General features: G+C 38.9%; 1 protein-coding gene across 6 annotated transcripts in view; it reads right to left on the bottom strand.

Moving 5' to 3' along the window:
• The window catches only part of STAG1 (STAG1 cohesin complex component), a 103,819-nt gene that overhangs the window by 17,817 nt on the left and 58,865 nt on the right, over positions 1 to 27,137 (bottom strand). For all 6 annotated transcript variants that reach the window (XR_014565057.1, XR_014565058.1, XM_083741786.1 and 3 more), the window contains exons 4-19: positions 24,926 to 25,090; positions 23,135 to 23,231; positions 16,419 to 16,495; positions 15,169 to 15,373; positions 13,998 to 14,149; positions 12,842 to 12,915; positions 12,306 to 12,429; positions 9,094 to 9,192; positions 8,468 to 8,547; positions 7,227 to 7,334; positions 6,881 to 6,995; positions 5,846 to 5,963; positions 4,197 to 4,300; positions 1,175 to 1,267; positions 988 to 1,077; positions 514 to 717 (exon numbers count right to left, since the gene is read on the bottom strand). Coding sequence is in view for 4 of the 6 variants with exons in the window: in XM_083741786.1 (XP_083597912.1) it covers positions 514 to 717; positions 988 to 1,077; positions 1,175 to 1,267; positions 4,197 to 4,300; positions 5,846 to 5,963; positions 6,881 to 6,995; positions 7,227 to 7,334; positions 8,468 to 8,547; positions 9,094 to 9,192; positions 12,306 to 12,429; positions 12,842 to 12,915; positions 13,998 to 14,149; positions 15,169 to 15,373; positions 16,419 to 16,495; positions 23,135 to 23,231; positions 24,926 to 25,090 (1,905 nt within the window). In the remaining 2 variants the exon portion in view is untranslated. The remainder of the gene's footprint in view (positions 1 to 513; positions 718 to 987; positions 1,078 to 1,174; positions 1,268 to 4,196; positions 4,301 to 5,845; positions 5,964 to 6,880; positions 6,996 to 7,226; positions 7,335 to 8,467; positions 8,548 to 9,093; positions 9,193 to 12,305; positions 12,430 to 12,841; positions 12,916 to 13,997; positions 14,150 to 15,168; positions 15,374 to 16,418; positions 16,496 to 23,134; positions 23,232 to 24,925; positions 25,091 to 27,137) is intronic.

Here is a 27,137-nt window from a genome sequence, read left to right as displayed (position 1 = left end):
CTTCAACAAAAGCCTGTATTCACCGCATAGGACGCACACACATTTCCCCTTCATTTTTGGAGGGGAAAAAGTGCGTCCTATAGGGCAAAAAATATGGTAATTTTTCTTGTTCCAAACCCCTGAATCCATTGCAAACTGAGCCAAAACTTGTTCAAAACTTCAGGCTTAGCTAGGAGATGTGCCAAGCACAAAAGCTGCCCATTCCCTTTCCCATTCAAACTCACTGCTACAGTAGGCAGACCTCACTGTGAACTCCCAGGAGATGTTCAGCTCTGCCATGGCTGCATCTCAGGTACAAGGATTCATGAGTGATACAGTTCCCATAAGACTTTATATCACAGAAGGGGAGTGATATAAAAGTTAAATGCTTTGGACTAAATATGTTCATGTTTATTTTCACCCACCTCTGTGTCTGGACCCTTTGCTTTTTACACCCCTAATACTTAACTTAGTTCTCATTTGGTTTTCTGGGATACAAAAAAAAAGTACATGATTAAGAGATTTCAAACGCACCTCATTTAGCAAATCCTCTACAGAATGGTTGAATCGGTCCACAAACTCATCAATGAGCTGGCTGTGAGCTATGTCAACTCTGTTCTGAATGGTATATTCTTCACTGCACAGAATGCTGTATGTTTTGCTGCAGGCTTCAAGAACATCTGATTCCACATGCTTTTCTACAACGAATTTAATCTGTTTCAACAAGGCATCCAAATGCTGTGGGAGAGAGAGAGGAAATCTGGTCATTTATTATAGTATTATAAATTCTTATACGTTAGTTAAACATGAAAGTACCACAAGACAACAACAATTAATTACTTGTGCCCCGCCTGGGTTGTCTTAACCACTCTGGGCAGCTTCCAACAGAATATATCATACACTAAAAGCAACATTAGACAGCTTATCTAACACAAACACTTCAATACAAATCAGTGATATTCAGGCACCTGAAAGTTAAACAGAACAGCTATTTGGATATAATATTACCTTTTCCATTCTTCCTGTACTGTAAATTTCCAAGTCAAAAAACTGAGGGATTTGAAGAAGGTTTGCTACCTTTTCAGCATCAGCAGAATACTGGTAACAGAGAGAGAGAAAAAGGGAAAATAAATACCCAGGTGACAAAAAGCAATTATGCAACTAGCATTAGGAAATAACACTTTAGCGAATATACCTTTGACAGGAGCATAGGAAGTGCAATAATGAAATGTTCTGTTAGTTTGTTTCGATCATCTATCTGAGTTTTTCTTTCTTTTGCTGTTAAAACCTATAAAAATTAGAAGTATATTACAAAACAAAGTACAATTCTTGGCTGCAACATTTCAAAGAGGCATCAGTGGAACTTTTTCAATTAGTATCTTTTAATCTAAGTGGCACAAAATGCACCTACTGACCAGGGTTGGCAGTATATTAGTGAGACAACCATTTAAATTGTTAAAAATGGCATTAAAGCTGACTCCACTGTAATAATGCCAGGTCAACTACAGCAGTGTAAATTATTACAGCTTCTCAATGTAACTTATAAGTGCATCTTTCAGTTTCTTGTTTTGAGGACTATACTAGCTTAAGAATACACACACACACACACACACAGAGAGAGAGAGAGAGAGAGAGAGAGAGAGAGAGAGAGAGAGAAAGTTTAGCAACCAATGTCATATTGGTTTGGTTTGCACAGAATGCTAAGCCATGGTTTCTTAACCCATGGCTTGTTTTATCATCTGACTCCTGCTCAGTAGCTTAACTAAGTTTTGTTAACTTCTAACAAACCATTAAATGAAGCTATGTTTTGGCCAGGCATTACAAGATAACATGGCACCAAAGATCTATTGTGGCCAATGCTGATGATTCTCCCACAAATACTCAAAATGGTGGCCTTGTTCTAATACGTGGGGTGTGCCAAACTCTGGGCACTACAAGTCACCAATAGCAGATTTCCTTGCACCCAGCTGGGTAGATCAAAACACTCTCCCTCGTCAACCAGTGATAAAAAATGGTGAGGACAAAAAACCCCAGAATGGAGACATACACAAGAGAAGCAGATAGGGAGATGGAGGATGAAGTCCGAGGGGAAAGAACTGAAGGAAAAAACACCGAAGACCCTGAGAAAGGAGATAAACACTCACAGCAGTCCGAATGACAGAAGGAAATGTGGGAAGAGGAGGCAAAAGGTCACTAAACTCATAAATGGACGCAAAGCAAACTCTAGAAAAGCTACAAATGAGAAGAATATTTTTCAGAGAAAAATGACCCAACCATCACCGACAACAAGCAGGGTCAGTCTTCAGAGGACCCTGACTGATCCTTCCAGCAGGAGGCATCTTCCCTAACCATGGCTTGACTGCACCATTCAAGTCACCTGCCAATCTACAAAGCTGAGAGGCAAAATTGGCTGGAAAATGAAATGAATCCCCAAACTAAGCTGTTGGTGGCACTTTTCTGGAAGACCTTATTCCTCACTCTGCCTGGCCACTGGATCTTTTCCACCTTTCACACCCTTCACAAGCCCTCCCTTGCAAAGCAGACAGCTTTGTTTCACAGCTGCTGCACTGCATGGCAACTGCGACTGCAGTATACTCTGTTAAGTTAACACCTATAATATCAATAAGGGGATGAGTAGGAAAGTAACAAAAGTACAAAGTACACTGGAGAGATGCACAGCAACAGTCAAAGAAGGGGGAAATAATAAGATTTTGGGAGGAACCAATACTGTCATAGCTAACATGTTTAAAAATCACACTTCTGATGGTAACACCATGAAATCCCATGAAACTAAAAAGCAGCTCCATCAAAGCATGACAAAAAAGCCTGTTTGTTACTTCAGAGTAATTAGCACCTTCTAGTCAATAACATGGCAAACTATTCATGTGGTGCCTTGAAGTCTCATTATTTTTGTGCCAACCCTACTCCCCTTGCCTAACCTGTTGACTTAGTTAGTACATGTTAAATTGGATTATTTTTAAGGCAGTAATTTAGTGTTACAGGTTCAGAGATTATTTTTTTAAAGTCAGCATTCAAGGGCACTCTTACTTGTCAAAGGAAGCACTTGTAAGCATTGCCCAATATGATGAAGAGACCCAGAATATCCAGTCCCTTGTACCCTTTGATTTCTAGCAGACAGCCTCACAGAGGTTAAGAGCAAAATTTTAAATATGTCATCTTTCTGAGATGTGCCAGCAGTGCTACCACTCACAATGTGACCCAATGCAGGGAAAAAATGAATGCCTTGAAAAAAATCTCAAGGAAATCGTCACTCACAACAAATGCTTGAGAGTGCAACCCAAAATTATGTATTTATCCAGTAAGCTAGGATCTATTCTTCTAGACCAGAGGAATGCAACTCTGACCTACACAATTCAGAGTATTCCTGACCAGCATCAAAGGATTCTCCCCAGAAAACCTGCAAGGTGAGCTTCACAAGATGCCACAACATTTCATGGAGCAGTCTGCACTCCAGTCAAGGGGGATGCCCCATGTCCCAGTCTATTCCACAGCAGGTAGGCTTAGGAACTGGAGAACAACAGATAGTCTGTGGTGAGTTGTAGTCTAAGTTGAAACCACTAAAAAACAGGGTTGCTGAGACTCCTTATGAGCTGCACAAACATGATGTTCCTACATAGCACACACATTACATTGTTTCCAGTATTAGGGAGGACAGTCAACACATATCAGAAACCATGACAGAAGATATGAGAGATTCTGCCGTTGGAATTGAAAGACATAAGCTATAGAAACCTGTTTTAAATAATAATAATAAAAACCCTACCATACTGGAGTGCATTGGTGCTGCAATGAATAGCTGACAACTTACACTCCTGCACCAACAAATATAGTGGCCTATGGGTTACATAGTTCAGCAGTATGTGCAAGACCTCTGTCAATGCAACCATCTCCACTGCTGCCACCAGCAAATCCCCCAGGATTCTCCTGTCATTAATCTCCCTGGGAATTCTGAAGAGAAACAATGCTGAATTGTCATTGGTCAATGGAAATCAATCCTAACAACTCGCATGTCACAAGAGCTTCCTTGTAAAAGGACAATGACGTACTATTTTAAGTGTTAATAGTCTTTATTCAAATACTATTTCTCAACACGTGTTTTTGAATTATTGGTTCTCTAATGGGGAGCTACTGCATGTCGATAAAATAAATATAACTTGGCTGAACAAAAGAGCTTAGTGAAAAATAATATAACTTACCCTCTTCCCAGTTCCCCTGCCCACTGGAGGATGTGCTTCTGCGGCTTGTCGAATGGTACATACCATCAGCTCTATAAGTGCACTTTCCTGCCGATCAGACATCGCTAAAGAGATAACAAAAATTTAAAAGTGGGCTGATGAAATGCAGACAATTAGTCTATGAAAGAATCAACAACCCAGAATCTTTGTTTAACATCATGAGCATTTTACAACTGATTAGTTCACTCTTTGATGTTTTTCCAGTCCATTGGTATTCATCTGAAAGGTGGCTCTCCATTGCCTATAGAAGGTCATTAGGTTGGGAAATGGCTCCGCATAGTAGTTGAAAGTAGTAACAGAACTTGAGGGAAGTAGGGAAGCAGGCAGCTTCCATAATTCAGTTTATCTACTCACCAAATCTGAAAAGTTCATTTAGGAATGATACACCAATGTCTAAAGAGAAAAAATACCTATATCTCTAAGAAAAAATATAGCCAAGAGCAGGCATAGGCAAACTCGGCCCTCCAGATGTTTTGGGACTACAAATCCCATCATCCCTAGCTAGCAGGACCAGATGATGGGAACTGTAGTCTCAAAACATCTGGAGGGCAACATCTGGAGGGCCGGGTTTGCCTATGCCTGGCTAAGAGCATAGCTAGCAGTACGTGAAAAATACAGAACACTTATCCTAACTGAAAAGTGAATTTTGCAGCCAAAAACTAGAGTGAAGTCCTAATGTCCTTCTACAATGGAAAACGGCAATGGAAAACCACCTTTCAGATCAGTACCAATGGAACCTTCTCATTACTGGTGAAGGTTATCTAGTTGGGAAGCTTAATAGTGCCCTAACGAAGGTGGGATATATGACTGTGAAAGGAAAACTGCTGAAGAAGGGCACTTTTACCAAATGCTACTTCAACTGAAGAATAGGCATCGATTTTTTAATGCCTAGTGAAAGTACTGGGAGGAGTCCAGGTAACTGCTTTACACACCTCTAAAAGTACCAAAGTGGCATATGCTGTCCTAGTGGCAGCAGCTATGGTTGAGTGAGTGATTATCTTAACAAGGACTGGAAGGAACTACAATAAATAAGCTAGGGAAATGAAAGCATGGATCCACCTAGAAAAGGGAAGGAGGTGGGAGGGCTCAAGGACCCTGCCAAATATTGGCGTCATTCTCTCCCCCACCCCCATACGACAAGGCAGTGTGCAGCCCTCAGGTTCTATGTCAAATTACTCTTGCAGCCCACTTGGTATGAAAAATTGGACCACCCTGCATTACAGTACTGTTTTTCAGAGAAAAACAATGTTTTCAATTATTTTTAACTGCCAACCCTGTCTTTTAAGTCATTCCAAGGGATGTGTTTACATTAGAGGGGTGGGATATGATTTGATAAATTGTTATTCTTCTTCTCAAGATCCCAGAAGGCTACAAGCCGTTTCACAATACAGAAAACAAGGTTCTTGCACTTAGTCAGACTTGACAGTACAACTGAAAGCTTAAGTATTTAAAAATAAAGATAAATTCTAATTCTAACTTTTACTGCAGTAAAAATATAGCAATCTGCTGACTATTGGCAACTGTCAACTTGTGTTCATTTTTCCAGAGCCCCAAAATGGAAGAGAGCAGGCTACGTTATGCTGATTTCATAAAATCAATGTGATACGTACCTTCTTCACCTTGGACAGGTTCTTCCAGCAGCAATTCTGTCATGCATTCCCAGTCTTTTAACAATTCTTGGGAGCTCTCCCATAAACTGTCCACCAAGTAAGCTGCGTGTTCATGCAACTAGAAATAATGAATAATAATTGACCAGAAGGTCTCTCAGACACATATACCAATCAATATCTGTCAGTAGTACTCTATAAGAATGTAAGTGGTGCAATAATTAAGAATATGGACATTATAATCCTACTCTGCTGTAGCTGATGCAACATGGCTGGCGAATAGGGAGTCTGATAGCACTGCTTGTAAAAGCCCTGTGCATGGGTCTTGTGAGGCACTAAGGATGCCTGACTGTTATGAATTAATGTATTATTTTTTTTGCTTCAGTTAATTCATAGAAATCATGTGGCAGAATGACAGTCATGTATTATGTATTACATTTTCACAAACTGGTGTGATTTAAGCAATCTGTGAGAAACACTTTCTGATTGAAGAAAACATTTGCTTCTGTGATAAATTAAACAAAAATTAAATTTAGTGCAATTATGAAGACAAAAATGAATTAGCCATTCTTATATTAGCCATGGTATACTATAAAAGGGACTATGATGTTATTGAAACAGTATGTTCAGTTTCAAAATTATTTTTACTTAGCAGATCAAAAACAGGTAGCTGTGCTGGCTCATTAGAACAACATAATAGAATAGCACCTTTATTAATTATATATGCATAATGCAATGAGCAAGCTTTCAGCTTTCAGTTGCACAAAATTAAGCAGGGGCGATAATTTTTTTAAAATTGAAGGAGAAAAAGTTGTAGTGAGGAAGCTGTCTCTTCTAGAATGCTGATAGTGCACATTAAACCATAGTTCAACAATATTCGTAGCTTAACATGAGGTGGGAACAAAGTCAGCATATCTTGGTGCCAGAACTAAATAAGCAAGAGACTCAGAATACTTTTGGAAATTAACAAGTTTATTAGACACACTTTTTGTAAAGAAAGAGACTGCAAAATTTAAGGAATTTAAAGCATGATTTTACCTCGCTTTCAAGAAAGAAAAGAACGAGCATTCTAATAAGATTCCCATTTGGACTGTTCCGTCCTCTCCTTTTGGCTAGTGCTTCTTCTGCTTGAGGGTCATGCCGACTAAACAGTCTAGAAACAGAAGATAGTACTTTTCATATTCTGGCTCAGATTTACAAATAACATTTTGGGCCACTTTTCTGTTAAAATAAAGCTTATAGAAAAGAACTTTAAAAAATAACCTAAAAGCAAGTAGCATAAAAGTAATTTAGTCATTTAAGCACCATGCCTTTAATGGTAGTTCTCTAGATTCTCCTCAATATTTTGCTATTTTTTTCAGACAAATTAGATAGGCTTGCTTACTTTTTGTGAAGGAATTCCCCTGCTGCAACTGCAACAGGCCGATGTGCAGAATACACCAAATGATAAACATTCTCACAGTCTTCATTGGACAAAGCTTCTTCACTTCCACTGGAAAAAAAACATACCTCCTGAATCAAACCAATCAGCTACAGCTTTATTATCTACCTAAAATTACATTTGGAACAGATAATATACGAAAACCTAACTAGGTCTTATTCAAAATTCAACCAAGGTATTTAACATGAATGGCATGGGATGCTTAAATACACCATGCAATTTTAAAACCAACAATTATTTTCCATGTAAAAATTAGTTTTATAGAATACACCAGGTGTATGAGTGTCCAGGTGAATCTAGGGAACAGATTTTCTAGGGCTTCAAGGGGCCGCACTGGGAAGGGAATCAGTGAAAGTTACTTCCTTCGTACATTAGCAGCCTTTGGGACTGCCATTTCAGTTCTCTGGACACAGCCTATTGCCTCAAAGTACTTTTACAGAACAGGTGCTGGCTTTCCTAAGCAGACATGGCTCCCCTGAAGACAGCATTCTTTATACTCAAAGTGATGTAGAATTTAACTGAAAGTAGCTAATTAACTCAGGCGAGTATCCTGCAGGCACTGATTACAAAGGCACTAAGCAATCAAGTGGTATAAATACAGAAATGCCTTGCAGCTGACGGCACGAATGTTCTCCACTGAGAAGCATTTCATCTGAGAGGACATAAACTGCTATCTGTAGTGACTCTTACAAATGCAAAACATCCCTTAAAATTATCAAGTACATCCATGTATGAACAAGGCCTAAGCTGTAGCCTGAGGAAGGTGCTTTAATTAATTGCTAGGCATCAGAAAAGGAGAGAATTGTACCTGCCGATGTGCAGAAATGATCCCAGCAATTAAACTTATTATGCTCCCTAAGTAAGTAATTTTACGTCAAACACAGCATGGAAAACTGATGGAACTGCATCAGGTACGCTCTCATTTGTATGATCTCTTTTCACAAACAGGGTGAGCCTGTTGCCTTGAACATTTTGGGCAGAGATACTCAAAGAGCATTTTAAGCAATATAAATAACTAAAATTTGAGGATTACTGTAATACAAAAATAGCTATAGTGGAGCATCAGTGTGTAAAATTCTTATTCTTATTCTTATTATTTAGACAATGCACTACTTTATATCACACAATGCAAGTATAATATATTGTTGGCAAATGGGAATTGTATTTCTTTAAAACATACTTACTGAAGTATTAATGTGACTAATCGAATGGCTTCTACAGCAACATCATATTCCTTATCAAGTGTCATTGATACAATGCGATCCTGAGAAAGACAGAACACACATGTATTCAGAAGAAACAGCTGAAGACATTTAAATAGTCCTAACAGGCAAACTTTTCTGTAAAACATGACAAGCTGTTTCCCCTCAAAACACTGTAGGAACAACATGAAAGCATCCTCAGAAAGCTATATATCAAAAGTATTGCATGCAATGGGGAACAAAAAATTGAACAGAAAAGTCATACATCAGTATGTATGAAGTGGATGTTGAGTACGGTGACTGCTAGGCAAGATATAAACTCTACTGGGCCCTGTTAGGGCATGTGGACCATAGCAAGTTCCTGTAAGCCAATGGAATTTATTACAAACAATTTTTTTTGGGGGGGGAGTAATAAAGTACCAAGTTTGGACTGTAACACACTATGTCATGTATGCTCCATATGAGATTTTAAACTTTAAAAGGCCAGTTGTCTTATAGTGCTCAAAAATGCTCATCTCAGCAACCAGAACAATTTATACAAATGTAGGCTTCATGATACATTTTGTTTGTACTTGGCTTTGAAGAAGGTTAACTTTTGTCACACTTACCTTAAATCTATTCGTAAATAGCTCCAATTTGGGGAACAACTCTCTGTTGGTGTACAAACTCTGCAAAGCTTTCAGACACTTCAACCTCACTTCGCCTTGCTAAATAAAAACATATTCAAAAATATTAAAAGTATATCAAATTCTCAAAAAAACCATGCACTAAAGACCTAACCATTCATTTCATATAATACTTATAGAATGAAATTTTTAAACATTAATGATATAGAAAATTGTAAACTTATTTTCTATATTAGTCATCTTTCCACCAAGTACTTGGGATGACTTACAACACTAAAATCACATCTATCCACTAAGATTACAGATTTCATTACAAACAAATTAATTTCCTCCCAGGATAATTGGATTGGCAAAATATAAAAATTCCTGCTGCCCTGGAGATTTTATTGAAGTGTGGTGTATAAATCTCTCCAAAAGTAACTATTAAAAGCAATCCAATATACACTAACAAGGACTGGAAGGGTAATTCTTTTATTTGGAACTGTGCAGTATCATTTCAACAGCTTGGGTATCACATACCATTCCTAAATCTTGCCTTCCTGAGGTATTGCTTCCCTCAGCAGCACTATTGGCATTGACATCATTATTGCTATGATTACTGCTCTTTTTAAAAATTGAAATGTCATGTTCTCTAACTGAAACAAATATGTACCATCAGAAAAACTGTTATTATATATTAATTCAAACTCCTACAATATTTTCCCCAGAACAATATTCAAGCTTTTGATTATAGCTGAAATACAGAGAAAGCTTGGCCCCCTCCGTCCACATTTTAAGACAGACTGCGGCAACTGCGGCCATCGAGAAGAATCAGAACGGCAAGTCTGTCAGTTGATACCATGCCGACGACAGCCATAGCCATCATTTTAATATAAGGGGTAAAGGTAAAGCGGCCAGCAGCAACTACAGCAACAGTGCAACTTAGTTCCAGATATTTTCATACAACAAAGGCAGAGAAACAGTTAGCTTTGGATACAGCTGAGTAACCACAGAAATAATAATAATAAATAATAATAAAATTTTATTTATACCCTGCCCTCCCCAGCCGAAGCCAGGCTCAGAGCGGCTAACAACAGTAAAATGATACAACATTCTAAAATCAGTTTGTTATAAAATCAGTTCACATCAAATTAATGGCAACCATTGGGCTAGAGTTCTGTGAGGATTGCCAAAGGAGGGGGTCAGGCTGTGTCCTGGCCAAAGGCCTGGTGGAATAGCTCTGTCTTGCCGGCCCTGCAGAAAGATGTCAAGTCCCGCAGAGCCCTAGTCTCTTGTGACAGAGCGTTCCACCAGATCGGGGCCATGGCCAAAAAAGCTCTGGCTCTGGTTGAGGCCAGCCTAACCTCTCTGTGGCCCAGGACCTCCAAGATGTTTTTGTTTGAAGACCGTAAGGTCCTCCGTGGGACATACCAGGAGAGGCGGTCCCGTAGGTACGAGGGTCCTAGGCCGTAATGGGCTTTAAAGTTAAAACCAGCACCTTAAACCTGATCCTGTACTCCACCGGGAGCCAGTGCAGCTGGTATAGCACTGGTTGAATGTGATCCCACAGTGAGGACCCCGTAAGGAGTCTCGTTGCAGCATTCTGCACCCGCTGGAGTTTCTGGGTCAGTCTCAAGGGCAGTCCCACATAGAGTGAGTTACAATAATCCAGTCTGGAGGTGACCGTCGCGTGGATCACAGTGGCTAGGTCAGGGCGAGAAAGGTAAGGAGCCAACTCCTCCTTTACTGCTTCCAGATTACATTCTTTACTGCTTCCAGATTAAAGGGGATCAACGGGGGTGCTGGAAGATCTACACCTTAAATAACAGACCACCAGTACCATTTGAATTATCCTGCTACAACCAGCTCAGGGCATGGGTGCTTGAGCACTGTAAGGAAGGCGGTATGACTAATCAGCCTGGTATTCAAAACTTTGTTCTGTCACCATGCAACTCCCAATTTACATAGGGTTACGTTCCAAGGTACTGCATATTTATGAGGCATCACGTGTATTTGAAACACCATTGAAAAAGCCTGCAAACACCTGTTCTGCCCCCGCCCCTCTTTGAGTCACTTCCAGGTTCAGTGTGATGCATGTGTGTGTGGTCATGCACATATCTGACATGCCTAAAGCGGCTGCTGCCTGTAATCTAGTTTCAAACATGGATCAACATCCTCAGGTTGTCAGAACATGATTATCAGCCAACAGGATAATGTTGCTGGCCAATAATGCAGACAGAATATGCATGTTGGCAAGAGCCTCAGTTTAATTTTTCAGAAGCACTGCCAGTTTTGGGGGGGATTGCTGCTCTAATACCAGATATAAAGAACTGTGCTAATGAACTGCAGACTATAAACCAAGACAACACATAATGTCTTCAATCTGACACTACTGATTTTTCTTTAACAGGTTAATACTTAACAACTTCCATTACTTCACAGTTGTGAAAACCGATCCATATAAGTTAGTAGAACCAGTCATAAGGGGAAAATTTGAACCAGCCTAAATTAGAACATAAATTCCATCACTATCACTACATTTCTTTCTGACAATTATGAAGATTCCACATAAATATATGTATTTCATTTTAAGTAGCTTCTTTCATGCTGACCATAACAAGGCTTCACGGCTTTTCAAGAGATGAGGAAAAGTAATATGAAGAAAGACACTTATGAATAATGTTAAAGGTAAAGGTACCCCTGCCCGTACGGGCCAGTCTTGACAGACTCTAGGGTTGTGCGCTCATCTCACTCTAGAGGCCAGGAGCCAGCGCTGTCTGCAGACACTTCCGGGTCACGTGGCCAGCGTGACAAGCTGCATCTGGCGAGCCAGCGCAGCACACGGAACGCCGTTTACCTTCCCGCTAGTAAGCGGTCCCTATTTATCTACTTGCACCCGGGGTGCTTTCGAACTGCTAGGTTGGCAGGCGCTGGGACCGAGCGACGGGAGCGCACCCAGCCACGGGGATTCGAACCGCCGACCTTTCGATCGGCAAGTCCTAGGCGCTGAGGCTTTTACCCACAGCACCACCCGCGTCCATGAATAATGTTATACATAAATAAATCAGGAAAACCAGGTACAATTGAATATAATTTAACAATATCACTAGAAAGAAATATGAAGAATGCAGAATTTTCTTTTGCATTTAAACGAGAACACAGCACATGAAAAGAGCATGCTTCTGGAGATCTATGTTAGTGCATGTAAAACTTACTCTGTCATGAAGCGTCCAACCAACATATTTTAAATAACTATCATTCAGGAAGGCATCACTGTACATTTTCATCCATACTCCGATTTCTTCAATACAAACAGCTCTAATCTCAGCAATAGCATCACTGTGAAAAAAGGCGAGAAAATAATTTGTCTCCCTGCTTCTTCTCTGTGTGTGTACATATATATAGAGAGAGTAATTTTTCATCATTTTGCACAATGTTAACCCTCTCTAATCTCACAATTTTGCCCCTAAAATCACTCAGCCCTTTAACCCTTGCTGCTCTTCATGCTGAAAACTGTCTCCCCTAAGACTTCAATAATGCCATTTCTTACTTTTCAAAAGGTAACTTTTCCATGAAGCCTTTGGACTGATCCCTTAGTTTCCAAATCCCATTACAGCTAAACCTGTGTGTGCATAACTGAAATTATATTATTCTTTTTTTACTGTAGAATGCATTCATAAATTTTAAGCAAAAATGGAAACTTAACATCTTTTACTACTACCTACATCTAAAATGCACTTGCTCCACTTACCGATATCTATGGACAAATATACCCTTGAAAATAGAATTCATCATATTTTCAATTTCATCCTGATTTTCTTGCAGCTGAAATGCAAATTAAGGTTACCTATTAATTTCAAATTAATAACATAATCATTTCCAATAGAAAATTGGTTCCTAGATTTATTCTTTTTCTGAGTATCTGAACCGGGGACCCCCCTTGTCTAATGAAACCTGTAAATCATGGGCCTAATTTAAATAACATCTGGCCTGAAGCCAGTGGTAGATCATATTCGTGACTCTGTCTTCTATTCCGGGTAAGAGGAGGATGATTTGTGAGTGGGAGAAATCAGGTGGCTCCTCTGTTATGTTCAAATCACTACATGCTTAAGGTTATGGTAGAAGCAGTCTCTATGCTCTGCAGAGATGGGAGGACCTATTAAATTAGTTTATCATGGTAACTTCTGAATCTGGTTTCCCAATATTTCCCTGGAGACTTTCTTGTTGAACTGGATCAGTGCTCCTATTGATATCCTAGCTGATCTCTTGAACACTGATATGACCCAAGCTATATATCAGGAATGAGGAACCTCCAGCTCACGGGCACAGGCAAGGCAGCAGGGTCTAATTTCTGCTCATCAGCTGATGAGTGAAGGTTAAAACCTGCTCAGTTCAAACAAGAGCTGCAAGGGCTGTCTGAAAGCTCCCTGCTTCTTTCCTGCTGGTAGTCTTGTGTCTGCTGCTTAAGTTATCTTGTTTGCTCCCTTGAGAGGACTAAGTCAGCCTAGCAGCCGAGAAGGGAGCATGTGAGTGTAATTTCTATTTCTTGTCCACGGCATTAAAAAATGAACTGTTCCCACTCAGTGCTAATTGGTGAGCTGATTAAAAAACCATTTGTTCGGTTACTATTCAATAGTTCATTCAAGCGTTCTGCCAAATGAACAGGATGTATGGAAAAATTAATTTGGTGTTCCATGCTGATAACTTACATGCACTGCTCATATGACTTCTTGAAACACAATGCAAATGTGTCAGATACTTCCTCACAAGTCTAACCCATTGCAATGATTTTTCTCCTTTCTGTGCATGGAATCCTTTTCAGAGGATTTTAATATAATAAAACTTCTTCAACTAGCTTTCCGGGAAACATTCTACACAAGGAGAACAGTGTTGGTCTATTGACTTACCTCTTTTCGTTTCTGAAGGAGAAGCTCCAGTCTTTCATTGGCTCTTTTACCAATCATTTTGTTTCTCTCAGCTTCATACTGCCTCTGTGTATTATCCTGATGAATACTCAGGTTTAAGGCAACATTCACAAGAGCAGTCATAAGCTTCATAGCTAGAAATAATGTGTAATAAAAAGGACAGCTATTTTAGTCCCTGAAACCAGATGGAAATTGCTTGTCTTTGCTTGGTTTCCATGCTTAAAATAACTTAATTTTTCAAAAATAAAAACCAAAACTACCATATATAGCTTCTTTCAGTCTCCACTCAAAGACTTCTTTCAATGTCATCAAAGAATTGTAGGTGAAATCTAATATATATATATATATATATATATATATATATATATATATATATAACCTTTTTTTCATAGACAATAGCAGACCTGTTTTACATTTTAAATAGCTCCTAAATTTCAAAATCTATGGCTGAATTAATTGCTGGTGGTTATAAGGAAGAAAAAGGTATGCACTCTGAGCCCATGTGCTCCATCCCCCCTTTCCTTCACGTAGAAAAAGAGTCTAGAAATGCATACTTTACTTAGTGACAAACCATAGCTTGAGGATGCAACCAAACATGTTAAACTGGTTTGCTCAAACCATTTGGGATCCTGGTTTGTGGGTAATGGCAAACTACGGTTTACTGATAAAGAAAGAGAATCTTCTAATCTCCTGCCTCTGCCTGAAGAGTAAAGTAATGGGTGTGGGAGTCTGAGGCATATGCCCCCAAAACACTCTTTGTCATTACATTCAAATTCCACCTCAATCTCCAAGCGGTAGTAAATTGTCCAGTAAAGCAAAGGACCTGTAAGTGAGCACATAGTAGAAATGGGGCAATGTCTGGTCATAGAACAAGTTTTTCTCCCACCTCAGTGTTGTCCCTGCCATTTCCTTTCTCCCATAGTCACTGAAGAAAGACAGTGGCTCAAACTGAATGTAGAAAACAATTGCTAATAAATGACCAGCTCATACTGTCTTCATTATGTTTACAGTCTTTCATTATTTATTTAAAGTGCTTATATCTGCCTTTCATCTCTGCACTCCCAAACAAAACATAATTAGCTTCATATACATAACATGATAAGTTAGCTTCTTATGCATCGGAGTATTATACTTTCCTTTAAGATGTACCTACCAGCAAGTGTACTGGTATGCCTAAAAGCTCGGACCTGTGAATCTGACAAACCAGTCAGAAGTGAGATCACTGTGTCCATCATATATTCATCATAAATGATGCTGTACTGACATTGTCGTATTAGAACTCCTATGAATTCACAAAAATTTGATCGAAATTTTTTCCACTGTGGCCCAGGCATCGTAAGTGGGTAATCACCACTGTCCTGAAGGAAGACAAAATGCACATACTGTATTTAACACAAGTTTAGATTTCAGCAGTCTCACCTTTTACATACAACTACTATACTGAGAGAATGCTATGTGTAAGAAACCTATTTTAAGGGGAAAGAGCACATTTCACTCACATTGTATCAAGACAAAAACAAAGGTTTCTGGATTAGAAAACTTTCAACAGGGAGGATGCTTGAGACAAAATTAGAATTAGAATAAGTTGGCTCTTCCTGTCATTGGCTCGGACTCCACCTACTGCTGGTCTCCCTGCCTTCTGCTCTATCAATCCCAATGAGCACCAGTCACAACTTGGGTGCTCTTTGATCCACCATTATCCTTAGAGGCTCAAGTAGTGATAGTGGCAGAAAGTACCTTTTACTAAGGCTGGTATCCCAGCTGCAATCCTATTTTGAAGTGGATAACCTGACTGCAGTGATCCATGCTCTGGCAATCTCCATTTTTTAGTTGCTGCAATACTATGTGTGTGTGTGTGGGGGGGTGCCTTTGAAGATGATCTAGCAACTTCAGCTGATGCAAAATCTAGCAAGAATGTTAATTGGGACACGGTGTTACGAACACTTCACACTGACCTATTTTACCTGCACTGGTTTCCAATTTATTTTTGCACCCAATTCAACGTTCTGGTTTGGGTCTATGAAGCTCTACAAGGTTTGGAACCTCAATACTTACCTGTGCCTACAGAAAACACTCTCTGTGTGCCCTCTCAATCTGGAGCTTGGAGGGTAGACACAACAGAAGCCATTTAATATCAGAATAAAACTCTGTACTCATAGTAGTGCTAGGGAGATTGCTCCAACAGCGAAATCATTTCTGCTTTTCTCCCTTTTCCTTCACCTGCACACTGTTCTGGGTGTGTGTGTCTTCTAACCATCACCACCAGGCAACCGGGGTGGTGGTTGTAGGGGAAGGAGAACCACATTGTGTGAGCAGGACTTGTTGAATCCGGTCCTATCCTGGAGAACTCTTAGCACACTTTTACCTACAGCTCAAAATATTTCAGAATGTTTAATACTATACCTCATCAAATTCTTCCGTCATTTTCCTGATTATTTCTGCATTCTGCATGTTCCTAAACATCTCAATCCTTACAGTGCCTGTAATAAAATGAATAAGCATAACATACATATTTTACTCTACTTAAGAGATTTCCTATATTGCATATCTTGATATTCTGAACTACCTATTAAAGAACATTATGGCAAATGAGGAGCCACATCAAATCCCATTGTACTGAATATGTCTGGTAGCCAGCAATAAAACTTGAGTATAATAGGAAATAGAAGTGCAGCCTTTCACCAGTGAAACAGTAAGAGAGGACTGCATCTGTTTCTGAGGATTGGCTGCTCCTCTTCTCTACTAAGAATACTGAAGCTTATGAAACAGCCTGATTACACTAGACTACTTTAATGTGCTCTATGTGGGTCTGCCTTTAAAGAAGCTTCGGCTGGTACTTGGCCACCATAAGCCTAGATGCTTATTGGGGCCGAGAAGCCAGAGCTTATAATATCTATATTGTACCAGCTACATTTGTTACCTGTTGGTTTTGAGGCCCAATTTAAAGTGCTAGTGCGGACTTCAAGTTATGCTAAGGATTATCTGCATCCATATAAACTTGCCCTTAATACTGCCTCCAGATACCCTGATTAAGGGCCTGTCATCAGGATGGTTTTAAACCAGACTTAAAGACCTCCTTATTCAAAGCTGCTTTTAAACTAATATTTGATTACTCTGAATCTGTTTTAAACTGCTGCAGTTCTAATATTCTATTTGAAGCTCCTTGATTTAAAATGTTGATGTTTTAATGTTTAAGAACCAAAGAAAAGCCCTGTTAGATCAGGCCAAACCTAATGCTCTTACAGTGGCCAACCACATGGCTATGGGAAGTCCTCCAGCAAGACCTGGATGCAATAGTACTCTCCCCATTTGTGATTCCAGCAACTGGTATTGAGAAGCAGCCTTCCTCCAATAGTGAAAACAGAACATATCCCTCATTGCTATGGTCCACTGATAACCTTATCCTCCATGAATTTGCTTAGTCCTCTTTTAAGTTCAAGTTGGTGGCCATCACTGTATCTCGTGGGAGCATATTTCAAAGGTGCATTGTGTGAAGAAGTACTGTCATTAATCTTCCAACATTCAGCTTCATTGGATGCCCCCACATTCCAGTATGAGAAAAGCTTCTTCCTATCTACTTTCTTCAAACCATGCATAATCTTAACACCTCTATCATATCCTCCCTTAGTTGCCTTTTTCTCTAAACTAAAAAGCCTCAATTCTTGCCGCCTTTCCTCATAGGAGAACTGCTCCAAATGCTTGATAATTTTGATGGCCTTCTCTGAACACTTTCCAGCTCTACCATATCCTTTTTGATGTGAGACAATGAGAAACGTACACAATATTCCAAGTGTTGTCTCACCATAATTTGTATAATGGCATTATGATATTGGCAGTTTTATTTTCAATTCCTATCCTGTTTAATAATGATTCGTGAATGGAATGGAATGAAAATAATAATTAGCCCCAACCCAACATGGAATTCACCTTTTTCACAGCTCAGCACACTGGGTTGAAATCTTCATTGAGGTATCCACTACAGTCCCACAGCCTCGTTCCTAGTCAATCACCACTAGTTTAGACTTCATTGGCATATATGTGAAATGCCCCATGTACATCCCCTCAATTTGCACACAGTGAACTGCATTTACCATTTTACTGCCCATTCACCCAGTTTGGAGTTCCTCACAATCACTTTTTGTATCACCTTGAACAATCTGGTGTCATTGGGCAACCTTACCGCTCACTCCTAATTCTCTATCTTTAATGAATAAGTTAACAAGAGCAAGTCTGAATACTGATACTTAGAGGACTCATCTCTACATCTGGGTATAGGGCAGTATATAAAATATAATAATAATAATAATCACTCTGCTTCATGTGCCTTAACCAATTACTGATCCACAAGAGAACATCCTCTCTTTTCCCATGACTAGTGAGCTTACTCATGAGATTGGTGAGGGACTTTATCAGAAGTTTTTTTGAAATGTGACTGGATCACCTCTATCAATATATAGATAGAGGTGATCCAGTCTCAAAAAACCTTAGGGCTTATCCTTGCAGAAGTCATGCTGGTTCTGCTTCTGCAAGACTCAATCTTCTACGTGCTTGATAATTCTATCTTTAACAATGTCTGCTACTAGTTTTTACTAGAATAGACATTAAGCAAATCTCTCCTGCATTCATTCATTCATTCATTTATTTAAAAAAAAAAGATGTTTCATTGGCTACTTTCCAGTCCTCAATTATAGAAGCAATCTTAGAGATGTTACTTATTTTTGTTAGAAGGTCATCAATTTCACACTGGGGTTCTTTGAGAAGTCTTGGATGGATGCCCAGTGATTTGTCAGTTTTTAATTTGTCAGTAAGTCCTAGAACTGGCACCACTTTAGTCCCATAGACAGAGCACACGAATCTCCTGAGAAAATACGCACTCAGGAACATATTAATTAAAATAAACTCAGGGGCAACTGAACTTAAGTCCTTAAAATCTTAGGGAGCCGCCTTAGCAGCACATTAAAGGGCCAGAGAGAAAAGCAGTTTACAACGGAAGGCATATTCAATAATGTATCTCTCTTGACCCTGGAAGCTGGAACCCTAGAAGCTGGTCAAGGAGTATCATCCCAGGCAGTGGATGAAAATCATGATGTCAGAAAGTTTAGTATCAGGGTTTTTGAAGTTACATGTGTAGAAAAATATACCCAAGTGATGTTCCAGTACAAATGTCTGTCCAAATGCACTAATTTAGCTTTTACAGATAGAAAAGAGCCAACCAGATTTCTACAGCATCAAAATCTGCCATAATGTAAAGAAAGGAAATGGTCAAGTAACAATCACAAGGCATTTTCTTCATGCAAGCAGTCCCAAGCTTTCCCCAGTATGTGCTTATTTGGACAAACATTAAACCTCTTAACTGGAAGAAGCTGGAAGTGGATGCTAGCACTGCTCAAGACACAGCCCTAATTAGAATAAATGGGGGGGGGGGACGACTTCGAGCACAAAGAAGTGCACACAAAAGCAAAATGAGCAACTATAAATGCTGAACTTTCTTGATAGGCTCTCACATTTTGTCTGCTTAGAGTTTAATCTTAATGATGAAGCCATGGATGGATGGAGAAATCTAGAGACATTCTGAGCTGGTAGAGATAAAGGACTCTGTGTCCATCTTGGAGTGAATTTAGGGGGGAAACCTACCAAACCTCTGGCGCTTTTCTTGGAAAAAGAAAAAGAATGGAAGAAGTGTAAATGAAAAGGACATTTTAAAAAAAATCTAGATGGAAAACCATAGCAAATACAGCAGGAAATGGGAATGGAAGATATGGTACTGGGTGCCAATGAATATAAAGTAAGAAAAGAATTATGAAATAAAGATGGAAGGACTTATTATTGTTTAATATGGAGGAATGGTTGTTGAAGTTATTATAGACAAAGCTGATATGTTTGATTAGAGAAAAGTTAGATTTATTAATAACAATAATTAGAGAACCCCTTTTGGACTTTTTGTGTAAAACAGAAAATGAATTAATCTTTAAGACATCTGGGTTGAAAGATTTGGAAAATATTGCCTAACAGAAAATAGATCAGTTGGATGTCACTCTAGAGTTAATATTTTGAATGATTTCTTTTATGTAACTGAGAGATGGAAAATTGGAAGTCCTTTTTATTTTCCCCCTTTTTTTCGTTCAGTCTTCCTTTGGTGTTTTCTTTTTCTCTTTGTCTCTGTTTTGGTTTCTGTTTTTATTAGTTTATTTTATCTGACTGAATTATGAAAAATCTTTAATAAAAACCTTACTAAAAAAATTATCACCATCATTTTGTGAGGCTTTTTTTATTTGTTTTGCTTTTCTGGTTTGCCTAGTCCTCCATTTACATATTCTCCTTTGACTTGGTGATCACTATTTATAGCCTGGCAATCTGCCCAGCATTCTATATTTACCAGTGAAAGACATTAGGATTAGAATCTCAACTGATATTTGTAAACATTCGGAAGTTCTGGTTACCTTGACAGAACAGGAATTGTGGAGGATAAATTTAAAGATAGAATTATCAAGCACGTAGAAGATTGTTGCTTTGCTTATACAGTATTGGCAATCCCAGAGCCCCCTCTGAACAAACAAATTGCATTTTACACTCCCTGGGTTTGAGTCCATCTGGGACAGCGGATTTTGCAGAGGTTTGCAGTAGGGGGCTAGAAGAAGCAAATATTCCCTGCCCCTTCCTCATGGAAGTTACCTGTGACTGATTTGGGGGGGGGGGAATCCCCCTTCCCCCGTACACCACAACTCACTCCATTCAACAGGAGTTGGAGAAGGAGAAACAGCAAAGTCAGTTTCTGCCAGTTCCCTTCTGCGGGCTTTTCTCTATGTCCAACATGTGCTAGTCTCAAAAACCAATCAGTAATGTATGAACATCACATAGAAAACCACACAGACCAACCACCCAGTGCTTACCCTTAAGCAAAGTAAGTATACTATAATGGGTATAAAATCATGTGACAGCCATCATGTTTTCATATCCTCAGTTATTAGCTTTATCTGGTTTCAGGTGTTTGCTCATGTCTTATTCCACTGGGATTTCTTAATAAAATGTTTTAAAAGTTACCATATTCCTTACAAAAATGATTTTGTCTGGGTAAAATGCAGTCTTGCAATGACCTTTCTCTGAACATGAGCTTGGTTGTATTAAATTAGCTGTGAGTTATCTATGTAATTTTTCTCTTTCCAAGTCTGTATTAGTGCTACATAACTTGGAGAACCATAAAAGTGACTAACTGTCCTAGGTAAAAATGTATTATTTTGTTTTTAAATAATACGGGGCAATTATTAATGTTCAAATATTAGTAGCAAGACCAGCTATCAATAATAGAAAAGCAATAATAGGATCAATAATCAAACAATTGTTCATTGATTTCCAGCAAAGCAAAAGAATTAATTCCAAGTCTTGCAGATACAGGGGTGTCCCTTTACCAGACACTGGAATCAGAAACTATCAGAGAATACTAGCCAAAAGATAATGGCCTAGATTTAAGATTAGTTTATAGAATGATATATAGATTTAATTATGATTCCCCCCGCCCTTCAGACTGGATCTTATTCAGTATGCTTTCAGTCATATAATTCAACAAAATAGAACAATCCTGGGATAACTGTATTTTCCTTTACTTCCAAAAAGGGGCCAGGCAGTTTAAAACACAAAACGAAAACAACAAAAAGACTTAATAAAGCAGGCAGATTGTTACAGCCCTAGCTTCAACCAGATAATTTTAGCTCAGCTAATATGGCTGAGAATTCTGAAGCTTCTAAATTAAATTGATTTAAATCTACATTGTTCAAAATATAGTATGCCATAAAACCTGGTTTTATTGGCATGTGAAGCAGCATGACAAACTCAGCTAATGTGCTAAGGAGGGGAGGGAAGAAGAGGACAAAACACACGAACTAATAAAACCATCACTCATAAAATTACAAGACGTTGTAAATGGGGAAAAGAAAAATACCAGAAACCTTCCAGAAAATTGTATGTTCCAAGAGTGAATTGTTTATAATGCACGTGGATGCACATTCTCAGGATAATAATTAAACTACAAGGGGCTGTTATTCTCTTTTGACTTTGAAATGCAGATTAAAAAAACCTTTAATGTTGGGACTCTGGAAAAGCTCCTGACCCTCTTTGGTTACATCAGAGTTATCTAAATATGCTGATTTGTCTGTCATACGAATGAATAGTAATTAACAACAACAAAAGTTATTTTGCCACAAAACTCTTGCAACGTTGAAGTGCTTCTGTTTAGCTTCCCAGCCATTCCATCCTCATTATCCTAGTTTTCCTTCCCCACCCCCAAGTCACTCAGTAGTCTGCCCACTGAGCAGGGTCAAACCTCAGTAGCCCATTTGGGAATACGGAGGACTGGGTTCAGTCCTAGCTACATTAAAATCTTGCATTAAAAGCTCTCTGTTCCTTCCCTGGGGACATTTTAAAATAGCTTCTCAGTACAGACCAGAAAATGGCATATCTAGACAATGAAATAGTTCTACTGTGACATTTTTATATCTTATGTGCCACTTTTTCCTTTCTTTCCACCAAAACGTCAGTTTCCTCACAACTCTTGCTCACACAAGATTTCATGTCATTGACCTCTTAAAGGACATTATTATTGTTATTATTACCCCTGTTGTTGGGTTTTACTAAAGGGTGTTTTTTTTAAAGCATTTGACAATCTCTGGGTTGCCACTAATCTGCTAATAATTCTCTTGTGCAGTGGTGGTGTAACTTTGGCGGCATAACCACAAATATGAAAATACTTCATTCCATATTCTTTTCCATGCTCTTTAAAATACATTGGTTCTTTAACTTTGAAGAACAAGTTTCCTAACTATGGAGAAAGAACATTACAAAATATGGCAGCTCAGTTCTAGTTAAATAAAGCTCTTATATATTTACCAGGTACCTAAGATTTAATACCTAAGCTTGATTATTCTTTCAAAACTCTTGCTTCGTTATTACCATTCTCTGTATAGATATGGTCATACAGGAAAACACATGAATACACAATATACAAGTTATCTATCCAGGTTTTAGGTAACACACCACATATTATATTCCCCATTCAAGAAACACATTGGATGATGAGTTATACAGAGTTAGAACAGTTTTATAAAACTCTTATCACTTATCCTTACCTCGGCATCCTGAACACTGGATGAAGAAGTTGATTAAATCCAGAAGTGCTATGTCCCTATCTTGTTTATATGATTCAATCCAGTCATCCACTACAGACTGTCAATAAAATAGAATTCAGATATTCATATCAGAACTTTTTATTTAAAAAACTTTTTGTTGTTTTCTTCAAAAAGTGCAAATAAATCCTGGTGGTTTATCATGACATCCCAAGTTTGTATAAACAGAACCTTTTGTAAGAGGGCAAGAGGGCTAACTCTCTCAGTTCAAAGGTCACATTTATCCCTAGTCAACTCTTGGGGGAGGGGTATAAATTTGAGTGTACACCAGAAATCCAGTTAACTTCATTTAGATCAGCCTTCAGAGAATTACAATAAAAATTATATGCATGCAGAACTAATGTGAGGAATAGTTCTAATTTGTCAGCAGTAACTCAAAGAAAAAAAAAGAAAAAAGAGGAAGCAATCTTATTTCAGTAAGTGTATTTTGATGATATCCAACTTAAGTCATTGATGTGTCTGCTCTGAGAATGACTGGGTTGGATAACACCCTTAGACTTCCTTCCATCACACAGAGAAACTGGACAACCTAGCGATCAAAACCATATCCCACAGTGTCTGCTTCAACATGCATATACTAAAACTGTAGCTCATATTTAGAGCAACTATTTTTTTAGCATCTTTTCCAATTTTTCTACTTCTGTACACACAGTATTTTGAGTACAAGTGTCAAATTTAAAAGCTTTCCCATTATTTGGCGGATGAGCATTTTCGATAAGTTAATGAAAGTATATTATGGCCTAATAGCATCTCTTCGAATGTGGCATGCCCACCTATTAATTTTGATACGTCTGCACAGCCGCTTCAAACGTATATTCAGCTGCTCTTTTCCTTAGGAAGACTGTGTACACTAGCCCTCAGTTGCTGTGTACCTTAGCAATTACTACCCCACCTCTACTGTACTCTCAAAATGTTGATAAGTTTCATCCAATGATTTTTTCTAAAATCTGGTTTACACATATGTAAACACACAATACAGTCACCTACACAGTAGTAAATAACATCCCCGAAGTTCAGCCATTTATCACTGCACGTTGCTTTTTTCTCATACAATTTAAAAAAATGGTTGCGGCAACAAGTATTCCCTGAAATTTCATACTAATTCCTGTGTTTGGGGTACTTTTTTGTGCCAGCCAACAGAATGAATTGGGATTCCTTAAAAAGTCCCATGGGTGTTTTCAAACAAAAACTACATCTAAGGAAATAGACTTAGATAACATGGGCTTGTTGAGGGGCATTTAACTACCCCACGGTACATTTTAATTTGGTTTGGAATACAAAAAAGTCCTTCACAACCAACTTTTTTTAATTGCTTGAAATAATTATTTAAGAATATCAGTGAATGCAAACAATCACAGAATTTGTTATTTATTTAAGATATAAATACATACTTGGGGGGACTTAATAGAATATTAACAATAGTAAGTTACAAATACTCATTTACAACCAGTAATCTGGTAACAAAAAGGAATCATCTCTTAAGAATACCTTTAAAACTCATTACTAATTAAGATTGCATATTCCCATATAATCAAGATAACCCCATGCCACCCTTCTGCATAAAGCCACAATAGTTGTACTTGGTCAATACATTTCCTTACTGGGAATTTTCCCAGCTGTTCCTTCAAGTACTTTGTGTGCCAACTACCAGAAAACATTTCTGGAAATGTACTAGGGTTCTGAATCTAGTTTTTAAAATTTAACAGAGCCTTCAACGGGCACCCATAATTTTACCTGCATAGCACTTTTGCCCAACTTCACCACCTCAAACAAAGTGACAGGTTCCCCTTCTCCATTTTGCTGGGGGTGACCATTAGCTCTTCCTCGACCTGTTCCTCTTATTCCAGTTTCAGAACGGAATTTTTCTGCTGGAGTCTTTCGAGGCTTCTTATTGGCAGACTGGGAAACAGAAGAGCAGGGAAAAAGAACCTTGATGCCTTTATATCATTCAGATCCTTATACTTACAGTTCTATTACTGAGAGTCCAGAGTTTTGAATTATCAGCAAGAAAAACAGTGCATTTTAAATATGCATCTTCGTTATTCATTTCACTTCTGTTTGGCTTTATATTTTAAAGAAAAAATCTCAAGACAGCAAAACATGGCACACCAATTGATTACCTTAAGTTCACAGGGCTGGATCCAGAGATAAGCATGCCAAACGCAGCTGACAGAACTTGACTTTTCCTCCTGCTGCTAGCTCCCTCAATCTCCGAAAAAAGCTTCTTTCAAGGGTCAGGGGGCCTTACAGAATGGTGTGAGTATGGCAGGGATCCTTGATGAGGCAGCTTCTCACACAAAGCCTCGCCTCCTAATTTTTGAGAAATCCCCATTCCTCTCCAGCCCTCCTCACCAAAGAATAACAGGGTTCCCCATTCTTTAGTTCTAGCTCTTGGGAGGAAGTTCTGGGGGAGAGAAGCAGGACAAGGGAAGTCTGTTTCTGCCAATCCTTTGGCATGCTTAGCTCTGGATCAAAGCCATTTAAAAAGATATATGATTTTTTTTTTATTTTCATAAGCAGCTTTGCTCATCTAAGAAGAGCAGGATGGATGGATAGATGCAGGGCTTCTTTCAAGCCGGAACTCACTGGAACTGAGTTCCAGCACCTCTGTAGTGTAGTGACTGTGCACCAGAGGCTGCAGGCAGCACAGAGAAGAAGAGATGCTATTTTGCAGAAAGCTCAACAACTCTGGATGGTTGCTCCCCTAAAAAACCCCGATAGATGGATATATGTGTGAATGAATGGAATGCCACACAGTAGATAGCTCTCCCAGTTCAAAATTTCCTCTAACCTTAAAGTACACTACTTTAAATTTGTTTAGGTAGCTAGCATCCAGGATCGCAAAGTTTAAAAATGAAAGAAATTTGGGAAAGGGCTGCAAAATTTGAGCTGAACATTTTGGTCATGTGTTATGGCCTTATTTCCAGCTACAAGACACAAAAGGTACACTGAAAAAACAAACAGGGATATTATAATCAATACAACAAATAGTGTATTCTGGCATTGCTTCAAAGGTTCTGTGAGCAAAAAAAACCCCTATTCCATTCATGAAGGGGCTGTTTTCAACTTAGAAATAAAAATCCTGATATATCCTTCTGTTTCTCCTAAGTCCTTCTTCCTATAGCTAAGGTGCAAGTAGTTATCCATTGGCATTTGCACCAATCACTTTCAAGCATGTCCACTTTACATCCTCATGTCTGAATTGCAAAGCAGACCTTGCTTTGCAATGTGAACATATGCTCCTCTGGTATAAAAACTTTTCAGTGTCTGCTAAAAACATTTTTGTTCAGTCAAGCCTACTCAGGTGTTTAGGTAGCTGAGGTATTTTAAAATCTCTTTACTGTTTGGCTCTCCATCATGTTTTACCTTCATCTTAGACAAACTACCAGCTTAAGGTATCTCTAATTCTGCTCCAAGGCAACCAAAAGTCTATGGGGTTGTGTGCTCATCTCGCTCTATAGGCCGAGGGAGCCGGCGTTTGTCCACAGACAGCTTCCAGGTTATGTGGCCAGCATGACTAAGCCGCTTCTGATGAACCAGAGCAGCAAACAGAAATGCCATTTACCTTCCCGGCGGAGCGGTACCTATTTATCTACTTGCACTTTGTCCTTCAAACTGCTAGGTTGGCAGGAGCAGGGACAGAACAACAGGGATTCGAGCTGCCGACCTTCCGATTGGCAAGCCCTAGGCTCTGTGGTTTAGACCACAGCGCTGTTAGTTTCTGTGTGTTGCCACTGTGCAGTGCTTTGGAGTCACAAGACTCTGTTTTGCATTCCACACATTCCAGACTGCTGGAAGTCTCATGGAAGACAGGAGATGGATATGATGTTACTGTTTCCTGTTCCTTTGTTTCAGTTGCTCTCTGCCTTTCACAGAGAGAGGATGTGTTTTCTGTCTGCGTAGTTAGGAATAAACTCTTAGCAATGTAGCCCGTGTTTCTCATCCT

Source organism: Podarcis gaigeae (genome assembly GCF_964106915.1).
Source record: "Podarcis gaigeae genome assembly, chromosome: 5".
Taxonomy (NCBI): Eukaryota; Metazoa; Chordata; class Lepidosauria; order Squamata; family Lacertidae; genus Podarcis; species Podarcis gaigeae.
The sequence above is the reverse complement of the archived record's forward strand: the minus strand, read 5'-3'. Positions and strand labels throughout refer to the sequence as shown.